At 40.0% G+C, this 13,521-nt stretch overlaps 1 protein-coding gene across 1 annotated transcript in view; it reads left to right on the top strand.

Annotated features, from left to right (window-relative positions):
* OAT (ornithine aminotransferase) overlaps positions 1-7,719 on the top strand; it is a 28,292-nt gene extending 20,573 nt beyond the window's left edge. Inside the window, exons 8-10 of the mRNA XM_067533362.1 lie at positions 661-774; positions 1,750-1,894; positions 3,884-7,719. Of these exons, the coding sequence (XP_067389463.1) occupies positions 661-774; positions 1,750-1,894; positions 3,884-4,044 (420 nt within the window). The 3' untranslated portion in view covers positions 4,045-7,719. The remainder of the gene's footprint in view (positions 1-660; positions 775-1,749; positions 1,895-3,883) is intronic.
* Positions 7,720-13,521: the final 5,802 nt, after the last annotated feature.

Here is a 13,521-nt window from a genome sequence, read left to right as displayed (position 1 = left end):
AAATCTACTAAAACATTATATAGTACCTGTGTAGTTAAATCGGTTATATTTAGGCATTGCAGAATTAAATTTTTATATTTTTATAATTTCAGTAGATAATGTCAATGTTTATTTTTAAGCTTTTTCAATTTTTATCAATTTTTAAATTTTCACAGTTGCAGGAATTTAGGGGGGATCAGACAATGGGGGATTAAACAATTTAATTACAGTAGATGTTGATTCATAAAGTTAAAGCTTCATAACCATTAAAACACAAATTGCCAACATCACATCAAAATATACAAAGTAAATATCCCTAAATCAAAGTTTTAAGGGCTCAAGATGAGTTTCTTTCTTTGTCTATCTGTATATTTCTATTATTGCTGAAAATGCTGTTTCATCAGTTTGTGTGTGCACGGTGAAATCAATGTTTACTGACATTTGCTGATACAAATCTAATCCTTCCAAGCCTAGTTATATTGTGCTATGTGACTGTTAGCTTCTCCTTCTATACAGATCTGTGGATGTGAAATCTGTTCAGGAATGTTGATGTTTGTAACAAACTATGCAGACTGAAAACTACCAATTTCTAGGTACTGAAGAAAGGTCTGATCTAATCTTAAAATTATTTTGATCCATTACATATATGCAAATGATTTGGTGTATATTCCCAATTTTTAGGTATCAGCAGTACTGTGTGATGATGAAATTATGCTGACCATTAAGCCAGGTGAACATGGATCTACATATGGAGGAAATCCATTAGCCTGCCGTGTGGCTATGGCAGCACTTGAGGTACGTAGGTTTAGCTAAGGTTTTGACATTCTAGGGATAACATTAAAATTTTATAGTTAGAGGAGGAAATTGGTTGTGTTTAAATGATACACTTTAGCAAAAGATGATGTGTATAAACAATGGAGAATAGTGACTTCAAATGTTTAATATATAAATGACATTTCTGTTGGTGCTGTCCATTTGAATTCTAGGTTTAGATAGGAATGGAAGGTTATTACAAGTTGTATATATTGACTCTTACAAAAAAAATTCTGAAGAAACTGGTAGAAATTGATCCTCTATTTTCTATTAATTTTACTGTTTTAAATTTTTAAATATTCTAATATAAGAAAGTTGGGGATAACACTTTACCGTATCAGCTTTGTCTAGTGGAAGATCAAATAGCTCAATAGCATTATTTGGAGTTAATGAAATAACCTTTCTCTATGCCATTTTTAATAAAAAGCATCTAAATTGTCTCATTTTACTGTATCATGTAGAATGATGTTAAAATCTAATCAATTGTCTGTGGTGTCCCAGTTCAAGACAGATGCTGTTACAATATCATATCAAGGAATCCATGTTTTAATAGTTATTTAATGTAAGTTGCCCACTAAATCATGAAACTTTCTTTTTAATCTTTGTCCAATATATAGATTCAGACAAATTCAAGATTGTGTCTTTGAAGAGTGTCCACTGCTTGTGTATAGTTTTTTAAAAAAAGTGAAAGTAACAAGCAAAAGAAGGCAGAATTTTGATTCAAAATTCAGAGCAAGTCATAACTTGTCAGCATGAAGGGTTAAGGACCCCTAATGTACAATAGTTCGCTTGGATGGTCAGCCTCTGCTATGATGATAGCAGACATGTTTTTTCTATCCCAACACTAAGTGCTCTACTTGATAGTATACCTAGCAGTATGGTGTATTCCATGTTAGCGGAGAGGACTGAAACAACTAAAAAGCCCTTCAGTTATCTTCAGCTCCAACTTCTTTTCAGGTGATTGAAGAAGAAAGCTTAGCAAAAAATGCAGAAGCAATGGGCAACCTATTAAGAAGTGAGCTCATGAAGACTCCATCAGACGTTGTGTCCTGTGTAAGAGGAAAAGGATTACTAAATGCTATTATTATCCGTCAAACTAAAGGTAAGAAAACTCTCAACCAGTTGCAAAGCCACAGTGTGAGTGATGTGTTTTTAACCTGACTTGCAGATTGCTTGGGAAATGGAAGATTAGTTAATGACCGCATGTTGGGTTTCAAATCATGGCTGACTCATCCTACTCTCCCGTGGAAGTGTGTCCACACAACTGCATATTTTGACAAGAGATACTTTTCCTTTTTAGCATGTTTAATTTCAAGCAGAAAAAGCTGGTTAGTTTCTATCACATCCACCACTGTAAATTCCCACAGATGACAAATACTAAACTAGCAAACCACTGCTGGCAACAGACTTCACACATCTTTATTACTGCCAGTAAGTTGTGTGACGGGGCCAGCCCTGAGGGCTATCGGAGGGTGCTGGAAGGCATATATATCAGCCCCAGGCTTAGCAAATCTTTGTTCCCTGGGTGATCCAGCTGCGGCCACTCCAGGACAATTAGGCCAATCAGGCCAGCTGGGGCCAATCAAGGAACTTGCCCCAGCAGTTAAAAGCCTCCCAGTCAGGCAGATGGGGGCAGCTGAGAGGGAGTTGAGTAGAGCTGCTACAAGGTGTGGAGTCAGCAGCAAGAGCAAGAGCAAGAGCAAGAGCAAGAGCAAGAGCAAGAGCAAGAGCAAGAGCAAGAGCAAGAGCAAGAGCAAGAGCAAGAGCAAGAGCAAGAGCAAGAGCAAGAGCAAGAGCAAGAGCAAGAGCAAGAGCAAGAGCAAGAGCAAGAGCAAGAGCAAGGTGTGGAGCCAGTGGAGGAGCTAGTGTGGGTGCGGTGAGAGCACCCAGCCACGGGAGGTAAGAAGGAGCCTGTGCAACCAAGACCAGAGGACGCTGGCCCCAAAGAGCCTGAAGGAGAGCCACAAGCCAAGGGGGCTACAGAAGAGTGAACCAGGGAAGGTAGTAGCCCCTTGGACTAAGCTGTTTGACGCTACTCCTTGCAGGGTCCCTGGGTTGGGGCCCGGGGTAGAGGGCGGGACCCCCCCCCCCACTCCCACCCAGCCACACCACTGGCATAGCCATAAGAAGCGCAGACCCACGGGGCAAAACAGGCCCACCTTGCCACAGTACCCTCCCAAACCAAACTGGATGAAACGGATAGAGATGCCTTTTGCACTGTGCCCTGAAAGTCCGTCCTGCCAAAGAATGAGAGGGACTAGCTTCTAGAGTTGAAGGCATACCATTAGCATGCATTGCTGCTGTACTCCTAGGTTGTCAATCCTGAATAAAGAGGTAATGTGTCATAAATGAGTACAGCAAGGCATTGATTTTCTCAGGGGTCACCTCTTCCCCTCTCAATTTCCTGGGACTAACACCTTGAATTGCACCTGAAAGTGGCTTAAAAGCCAGTGCAGAATACAGAGTACTCTGAATGATTTGTTCTGCTGGATCTGATCCTGTAGCTTTCTGTGGTAAAGTGCTACAGGGAAATGCTGCACTTGGTAGTGTTAAGATGTTATGTGCTGATTTAGGTGTGTCATGTGCACCTTATTTGTAACTCCTGTTCAGCCTTCCTTCTAGCTCTACTCCACTGTGTTTATATTTAGAATTTAGCATCTGGGCGTCTAAAAATTACAGTGACTAGGAAGGAGGGAAGGGTCTAGATGGATAGTAATCTTGTCAGAGCAAGAGATATGGTTTTGTGGAGGACAGCATTTTTCGATGCTCCGTCCCTGTCTGTCTTATATCTAGCTAATAAAGTCCAGAATAAATTGTATCTGCTTTCTCTGTCAAGTTTTCAGCAGCAGAATAGCAGAAAACCTGTGCTGGAGACAAAATATGGATATGCCACTTATCTCATGTGTGCATTCCGAACATTTACCTGGGGAGTAGCTCAGAAGTAGCCATTCCATTTAACATGACACGGCATATGTAATCTAATTACTGCCAGACAGCAAAGAGGCTGCACTCTGGTACCACATATTACAAATTAACATGGGTGACACTTAATCTACCGTAGCATATTTTTTTAAATTTTTTTTTGCTTTAGACTATGATGCCTGGAAAGTGTGTTTGCGGCTTCGTGATAATGGACTTCTCGCCAAACCCACGCATGGTGACATCATCAGGCTGGCACCCCCACTTGTAATCAAGGAGGATGAAATCAGAGAGTGCATTGAAATCATTCATAAGACCATTCTGTCTTTCTGAAGATGTGGTGTTTCAACACATCACCTTGGGTCAACTAGCAGATGCATTTGAAAAATGTGCTATAACAACCCCACTCTCAAAACAAACATCATCTACTCCTGTATGTCTTAAAGGACTTACACTTCTAAAACTTAGTTATGTTTAGGTGTTTAAATTATAATGGATTGGAGCAAGTTAAATCAGATTCTGAAGTTTCCAATCTCTTGTGACTATTTGCAAATGAAATTGTGAGACTATATTCAACCAATGATGTACTGTATGCTTTAAGTTAAACTTCTTGACAGGAGCCTGTGTGTAGACATCTGTTAAATTGCTAAAGGTCTCAGCCAAAGTTTAATGTGTAGCTTACACATATTTTAATAATAAACATTACCCTTCCATATAACTGCACAAAACTTTGTATTTGGCATTTTATCTCCATGGTGCTGTATATTTGGGCTCAATCTCTTGCTCTGTCATGTCAAAATATCCTGGCTCCCATCCTGAAAGCATCAAGAATGGTATAATTTTTCTATGCCTCTTTTGCAATTAAAAAAAGGCATCTAATCGTAAAGGTTTGACAAACTGGCGGTTATACTGGTAAATGTATTAAGGACCAGCTTATACACTGTATGTAAAATCTCTTGAATGTATGACAATAGATATTGTTTTCAAGAATGTGATCTCAGTGTTCTGTTTTACAGATTGTGAAATCAATCAATGTACAGATCTTGGTTTGCCATTCTAAAACTGTTATCCTTCTATAATTGGATGTTTACTAACATTAAAATACAGCTTGTGTTAAGAAATGTCTATGTTCAATTAAAATTGCTAGTGCATTAAAAAAGGATTAGCTTAACTTGAATCTTAGAAGAGCTTTTCTTAGTAGCTATGGCCAAGTGGCTTCTTCATATCAATGAACATTCCATCTGTTTACAGCCAACTTAACAATGGAGTTTACTGCTTTCCTTCAGGACTAGTGATTCTAACCCTTCATGCCTTTTGGAAATTGCCATGTATAGTAATAAATGTGCATGCGATAGTCACTGCTAATCTTTCACTAGGCTACTCTTTGGTCCCGGTTAATCAGTCTCCCTTCTTAGGCTAGGTAATGCAATTCCAGCTGAGGTAAGCCAGTGGTTAGTCAATGACATGCATCTCACTTTTTAAAAATTCCTTTCTCAGTGTGCCCCGTGCAAAGACTTCCGATTAACTGTAGTCAAAAGTTCATAAAGGGCAACATTAAGTTGGTGGTTATTTCTGGAAGTGATCAGGACTAGCGACTCTTATGCTGGATCACAATGTACATTATTCAGGATAAAGGGATGGGATGAATATCAGCTGTGGATGAGTAAAAATGAGGGTGAAGTCTTCCTTAAAAGGTGAATGTGTATTTGAGAGAGATGCATAATGATGATTATGGGGTTTGGAGCCAAGGGAGAATATGCAGGAAGGGGGTGGCTTGATGTCAATAGCACTTAGAGAGGTGCAAGTTAATAAAAGCAGGGCTAATGGTGTAACAGAAAGCGGCATATAACCCGTGACTGCCTAAGTCCCTTCAAAAAGTAAGTCATAATACGTCTCTTGGTCTGCCAAAAAAATGGAGCCTTGTAGCACCATGGAGAATCTAGATGGAAGCAGACCTAAGATTCCTATAAGCCTTTTAATTTTTATAGTGACTTGTGTGTTTGTTGGTGTCATGGTATTTTTTATGAAAATTAAGCCTTTTATTGCAAGTCTGGTCCTAGAGCTTTGCACAGAAGTTTGCCTTCTCTATGGATCATATTCACTTAGTAATGATAGCAGGCCTGAGAGCCTTAAACGAAAGGCAGTGTGTGTTATGTTTAAGTTACTAGGCTACTGCTATAAATGTACTTGGCAGGACATCCATACAACTTTGGGAACCAAGAAAGCAAACTAAGCCCAACTTGTTTCCCTTTATTTAAAAAGGTGTGGCTGGTCAAAATGTTGGAGAGTCTCTCATGCAGAGAGTACCTCCCATTCATCATCAATAAAAGAATTGGGAGGCAGCTCCAGCAAGATGGTAGCAACAGCAGGAATGACACTAGGAAATATCAAAATTCCTTCTCTCCCTACTCCCCCACTGCTTAAAGGGGTAAAGTCATAATACAGTTAGCCTGCCCCCTACTAGGTGGGGTTGGGGTGGAGTGTGATTTTTCCCAGGGTAAAATTGTTCTCTCTCTTCCCTTGTTCCCCCTTTCATAGGCATAGGTTGTGGTCTGTCCAGTTCTGAATGATAGCAACTTCCATGTACTGGTTCAACCTTTCTAAAATTCATAGGTGCATATATAATTCTTGTTTTTTAAAAAACAAAACAAATGCAAAAAACCCCTCCTGTTTAATTTCCTGGAATTTTAGTTAGGTTTAGAAATTTTCTTCAAGGTTCTTATTTAAAAAAAAAAAAAAAAAAAAAAGTAATAGCTAATTAACAAGTTTCTTTACCTCTTCCTTCCATAAATTCAATGTCTCAGCATATATGCTCCCTTTACATATTCCTCAAGCATACTAAAGGGTATGCCATAGGCCACTCTACAGCTGAGGCTAATTTATCCACATTCAAATTGCCACTGTTTTACAAAGCAGGTAATTTAAAGTATACTCTAAAAAGTGCAAAGAAAATTACTTGTAAAATCTCTCAGAGTAACATCACAAGGGCATTTTGGGTTTTTCTTATCGCATCCTAACTTTATAGGTATTGGAAATTTTAAAAAGTCCCCATAAAATCAATGAATCTATCCTAACAAGGCGAAACTGTTAACCAGAGTGTGTTTTTCCCCCCCCAATTAGCCAGAGATGACTGTGTGCAGCTGGAATCCCATTGATGCTGCCCTCTGCTGGCTTGATGGACATTATCATAAAATTAATTATATCGACTAATTTAGGTTTGTATGAAGGGAACAGTAGAGCATTTTATAAATTCTGTTTAAAGATTCCAAATTTTGATTTTTTTTTCTGCGTATAAATGTTTGACAGTATGATATAATTATGAACATTTTTTACTGGAGTACTGCAACTTCATTACATTTCCAGCTTGCAGACTTGCAAAGTAATCTGTGGTGTTCCCATGCACCAGGTATGGTATATGACTGTGTTTTAAAAGTGAAATGTATTCTTTGGTGAGTGCTGATTGCATGCTCAGTGCCATGCAAATGTGGAAGAAGATGTGTGGGCACCAAAGAACCAAACCTCTATCCCTTGCACACTCAAAACATCCATTGACTGCAGCTGGAGTCTTGCTTGTGTAAGGAGTGAAGGTTTGTGCCTGGAGCTTTAAAAGCCTACTTGTCCCGCAATGGAGAATAGCTGTTTTTACAGGAAATCAGTGGATTTTACATCACAGGGCAGAAAATTAGGACAAGTGTAATCTTAAAATCTAGGATGGTACATGCAACATACAAAACAGTGCTAAAAAGCTCGGGGTTAATAAGCAGAAGGTAGAAATAAGCAATGCACTTAAGTGTAAGCAATGAATCAAGCAATGTAAGCAATGGAGGGAAAGTGTGATACAATTCTCCTCTGTCTTTTTTTGCCCCCACCCCCGCTGGCAGCTATGTGAGCCATGGTTAGGACATTGTCATTTATTCCTGTCTTTTCTGAGCACTGAAAATATGGATTTGTTTTTCAAGCATAGTTATGTAAAGTTGTGAGCTAAATAAATGAGCTACTTAAATGACATTGTGTCTAACTCATGATTGGGTAAACAATCTCACAACATCCTGAACATGTTAGAAGTGTCAACGGTGGAACAAACTCTCTTATTGCAACAGCAAAGTTACTGGCTTTGATTTTTAAAACCTCCTCAGTTGCTTTCTTTCTCCACTTCATGTTACAGTAGCTACTGCTTGTATGTTCCATGTCGCTTTCAACTCAGTCAGCAGATGGAGCCAAAAGCTCAGCTTTGTGCCGAAAACTAAATCATGGGAACTTAGTTATGGAACAAGTCATGAACAAGAACTAAGTCATGGGAACAAGTTAGTAGAACTTGTGCCTGTTTAGGGCTTGCTTCTGATCTTTTTTCGAACAGGGAAAAGTCACACAAACCACTGCATCTTTGTGTGCTATGCAGGCAGTGTGACATAGTGTAGGACAATGTAGTGAAGCTTTGTATGGATGGGCTGTGAAAAGGAGTTCCATCCCCTATTACTAAAAAATACGATGTGTTTCATACCAGTCAATGTATGAACTCTATAACCAGAGAAATCTCTGAAAAAAAATACGGCTATGCCTTTTAATAACATGGAAATACAGGAACTAGGAGACCTTTTTGTGAGATGAAAAGGGCAAAATGACAAATATTTTGTTCAGAAGAGAGGGACTGGCACTCCTAAATAGGGGCAGTTAGCTTGTGGATGGTGTAATCTGTGTCTGTTTATTACTGAGCGTGTGAATCTGTGTGACTGTCCAATCCAGGTGTGCTACTGCAAAATATTTTTTACTATGTAGAAAGGGTTGTTTTACTTAATGTACACTCACCCCAAGGCAAGGAATGCAGAGGAGGAGCTAATGGTACCAACAATGTTCTGCAATTAAAGAATCCTAGTCATAAGTCATTTGTGTTTTAACAGAAACGTGACAAAACTACTGAGGCATTACTATGTGCCTGGGGTCTCAGCATCTGTGCCAGATGCCAGACAGTAATTGCATTTATTATTTTTTACTGCAAAGCATTGTGGGAGCTGGAGGGCTATAAAGCCCTACTCCAAAGGGAGTTTAGACAGTCTGAGCTAGACTCGGATCTAGGAAGGATTGTTCATGGTTGGGTACTGCTTGAAAATGCTCTTTTGTTTTCTTTCAAATACTTGTATACAAGCTTTTTATTTCGTAGTTTAGGCAGCTGGGGTTTTCATCTAATAGCCTATCATGCAGACAATAACATAGGCCAGATAATAGCTGGCCTGTAGTGAATTCTGTTGATTTGTATGGAAAATCCCCCTTGTTGTTCCTCTTCCATGACCTCTATTTACTTGTCTTTATGTGCATAGAATGAAGGCTCACACTGAGGGCTCTTTGGGGCAGGGACTGTGCCGGTAGGAAAATGCCCAGCACATTGGTGGTACTACTGCAAATAAGCCTGCAGCTTACTCCTATTCACCTTGCTTATACAAGGAGTCCTATTAATTTCCCAAGGTTTAAGCTGCTTAGAAACACTCCTCAAGAACACAAACCCTTAAGACAACACAGTACCGATAGTGCAGTTTAACTATGTTCAAACTTTACCTCTTCTCTAGTGTCCTACAAATCATAGGGACTAATTCTAAAATTAACTCATTTATTCAAAATGAATATATCCTGAATGAAAGAAATAAAGAAAATTGCAAATAAAATGTAGCTAGAAATAATTCGGAGTAAAAGGATACATGTAAATTTAGTGTTGTTTTAACATACATCACTGCAACTAGAGGTGGGAAACATAAATATGCAAGATGGGAAACACGTGTTAGGAAATCTAGTCCATCCATCTGCCACATTTTTCCATAGTAGGCCCTGAGTCTGGGTTTGCTTCAGTGTGAAGGAAAACAGGAATTAGCCCCACAATAGTAACTGTGGTTAGCATTATGGATATAGAAATAATCTCTGGAGGAAACAAAAACCAAAATAGCCTATCCAATCTGGGCGGGATCAGGTAATGCAGTATCATTATCTCCATTTTCCATAACATATGCACCAGCAAGATTATATCTCGTAGTTGGTCAGTATAAACAGCAACAGTTAGGCTTGCAGCATTATAGGAATGCCCAGCCTCACCAAGGATACCGCAAAGTTTGCTTCATATTGTAAAGCGTAAAATTCTGTACACTTTACAAATACGATACACTTCCGTCGTGCGTTGTGCTATTACTGAAAATACTCATAGTACTCTCTGGTACATTGTATTCCATTGGTTGGGGATATTATTTCTTTGCTTCGCTCAATAGGTTATAGATAGCAGAGTCTGTTTTCTAGCATTCCTTCCGTACTTTTTCTCTTGTCTCATCCCCATGCAGCAATCAGAGAGTAGCGGCTCAGCACAGACGTTAAAGATGAATTGCTTGGTATTTCAAAAGCTTTTGATTTTTTTTTTAAATGTGGTGAATATCGCAGCATCCCCAAAAGGGCATTGTTTGCCACATTGATGGAAGTATAGTATCTGAGGGAATCATAACGACTTCAACTCTTATCCTGAGCTCTGATCAGGCACAAATGTTGTCAAGAGATAACATGTCAGAAAGCCTACCCAGTCCGATTATAACTGAACACAGGCTTACGTAACAAAGGATAAAATATGTTCCACAGGGATCCCATGTGGAAGCGGGCTAAACATGCTGCATTTATTTGTGTATTCATGTGAAGTGTTAGCTAGATGCAGAAACCCTCAACTTTACACGTTGTGCGTCAACAGCGTGACACACAAAGTCATGATCAAAGCTAAACATCAAGCAGAAAATCAGTGGCCATATTGTTACAAATGGATCCATTCAGAATTATTATTATTATGCTGGAAGTTGAGTGAACCCTCTGGGTGTATCATGCCCATCACTTGGGATAAATGTAAGATCAGTTAACCTCCTTTTTTGGAGTAACATAGCTGAGCAATAGGAGCCACGTCCTGAAACACAGGACAGGCCTCATGCAAGACTAGTCAGAAACTGAACTATGTGGGCAAAGAGGTTTTGTTAGGTGTTGTTTGATGGAGAGGGGCGTCTCTCTTAATAGAAGCAGGCAGAGAGATGCAGCCAAAAAACCCAAGTAGACAGTAATAGAAAGCACTGGTAATGTTGATCTGAGAGAGGGAGGAGAAAGCTTTTGGGGCAGTTGGCTTAGAACTGTGCGCAAAGAAATGGTTGATTCTACTTTGTGCATGGCAACAGGACTTCATGAACATTCTCTGTAAACAAATGGGATTGACTCAACGAAATACCTGACATCAGTTTCTCCTCCTAACAGAAGCAACCTGCCAAACCCCAAGTACTGGCTAGTGGCTTGGGTCAAAAGGGGTAACTGGATGTTGCAGTTTGACATCAACTTCCGCTCAGGGAGTCCAAAGCACTTGCAAATATTAATGATTTTTAGCCTTCCATGTGAGGTAGGGAAGTATTAGTTATTTCCATTTTACAGCTTCGGAACTGAGGCATAGGGAAATTAAGTGACTTGCTGAAGGTTACACGTAAAGTCTGTGTAAGAGACAGGATTGGAACCCCGATCTCTCGTCTCCATGTGCTCTGCCTTAAACACAGGGGCATCCAAGAGGAAGGCTGGGCTTGTGGTTTAGGACCCTGTACCAGGACTCAGGAAATTTGGGCTCAGTTCCCAGCTCCGGTGCAAGCTTTCTATCTAACTTTTGGCAAGATGTTTAATCTCTCTCTGGCTCAGTGTCCCATCTGTAAACTGAGGCTAATGCTACTTTCTTTCTCCCTGCCACCTGCCTGTCTTGTATAATTAGATTGTATACTCTTTGGGGCAGGAATGTCCTCTTACTATGGATATGTTCAGTACCTGGTACATGGGGACTAAATCTTATTTAGGGCCTCTAATATAAATAATCATCATGTAAACAGTGCCAACGTGACTAGGATTAAAATCCGTTTTCATTGCCATGGTATTAAAACATACATTCTTCGAAGGGCCATAGTCAGAAAAAAATAAATGGCTAATTAAACAGTAGTGTGAACAGGTGCTTCTCCATTGGCTTCAATGGCGTTGTGTCCTCCGACAGCAGGGCTGACTTAGTCCCAGAGGGAGGTCAAATCTGAGCATGAACCAGAACTATGTAACTGAGTGATTTTTGTATTGTCTGAACAGCTTGCACTAAAAGTCACACAATCCGAGGAGAGGCAGAGAAATGAGGTCTTGCTGATATGCTTCCTGATCTCTTATACTCACATCTGCAGGGAACTGCTCCTTCCTATCACGGCTAAAGTCACTTTTAGGCATTGTGAGAAAATGACTGATATTTGCATGCTATCTGGGCTGTGAACAAAGCAAAGGTTTGAGCTCTGAAGTTAACCTTCAAAAGCACAAAAATGAAAACAAGATTGCAGGCATTCCTGTGCAGCCATTCAATTTCCAGGGATGATATCTGCATCCTGAAAGATGTTAGACTGATGCAGATAGTGGCCTTCCTGAGTATCGGTGCTTCTTGCTACAATAGGAGATAATGCAAAAAGGTCGTTCTAAAAAGCATTGTCTTGCATGTCCTGCCATGAAGATGAACTGAAACTATTTTATTAGTGAGATTACTTAATGGCTCCTTCCAAGATGATTATTTCAGTAATAATTCCTTTCTTACTTCTGTAGGCATGAGTCATAGGGATGCATAACCATTTGTAAGGTATGCCAAACAATTTCAATTTCTCAGAGGAATTGCCTCTGTTGCATAGGCAGGGTGTATTTTGTTTGCTTTTTGTTCATCAGGCATTTTGTCAGCGCATGGCTACCTCTTTTTCTCTCAATAGTGGATGCTCTTCTTGGTTGGCAGGTTAGCCACTGCCTACCCAGTTTGGAATCAGATGCATTACAGTTTTTCTTCATTTGTGTAAATTAGCTCTGAATGTCCCTGTCTGTGTCAATTTCACCTGCCCATTTTCTGATAGCACCAACATTGAGGGTCTAATTGTACCTGCTGTGTTAGGGATTGTATTGTCTGTAGTGTGAATGTCTGTCCTGAAAGATTATAGGCGTAGCTGGTAATAGGTGGTGCATCTAACAGATAAACTAGTGCATGGACAAATTCAATTTACAAGCCGCAACCCGATTCCAGTCCCTCTTGTTTTTACATTCACATAGTTTGCTAAGGATCCCAGTCTCTGCCAGTCACTGTCAAGAGTGTTTGCATAGCAGTCCCTATCAGAGTTTGGGGGTGACAGATATTATGGTGGTACCATTTTTGAGCTCAAGAATGAGCTTTGGTCTGTCAGCACTCCATATTGCATTCTGTGCTTGTTTGCAGAGAGTTCAATGTTATGAAGAGGCAGGAGCACGGGGGCTAGCAAAGGATGGGGAAAGAGTACAGCTGTCAGTACAGATGCTCTCTGCAGACTACACCGTACCAGGGAAAGAGAGGGAGATGGCATAGGGCGAGGAGTGGGACTGGGACTAGAACTGTGGGGATGTGGGGAGGGATTGGTGGAAACAAACCTCAGGTGGGAGTCATGGAAAATGTCAAATTTCTTAAGAACCACCCAAATTGATGTTAATTCATGGTCTAAACCCATGACCCTTCATGGGGGTGCGGAGTTGGGGTGGGATTGTGGTATGGGGTGGGATGTGCCATTACATGTGCATCCTGTCCCAAGATCAAGCCTTTAATAAAGTACTAAGAGTCTATAGACAAATGATAACTGCTTTTTATTAGGCACTAAATTCATCTGATTTTAATTCAAGATACACGAGTTTGAGCAGGAGTGTTTTGGCTTCATCCATGACTCTGTCCCCACAATCCCTGTACAGACTGTGGAATTAGAAAAATATCACTGACAAAATATTTTAGTCTGAAACTCA

Source organism: Emydura macquarii, unplaced genomic scaffold (assembly GCF_026122565.2).
Source record: "Emydura macquarii macquarii isolate MOO-44397 ecotype Brisbane River unplaced genomic scaffold, CSIRO-AGI_Emac_v2 contig_3343, whole genome shotgun sequence".
Lineage (NCBI taxonomy): Eukaryota > Metazoa > Chordata > Testudines > Chelidae > Emydura > Emydura macquarii.
This window is presented reverse-complemented; position numbering and strand designations above follow the sequence as displayed.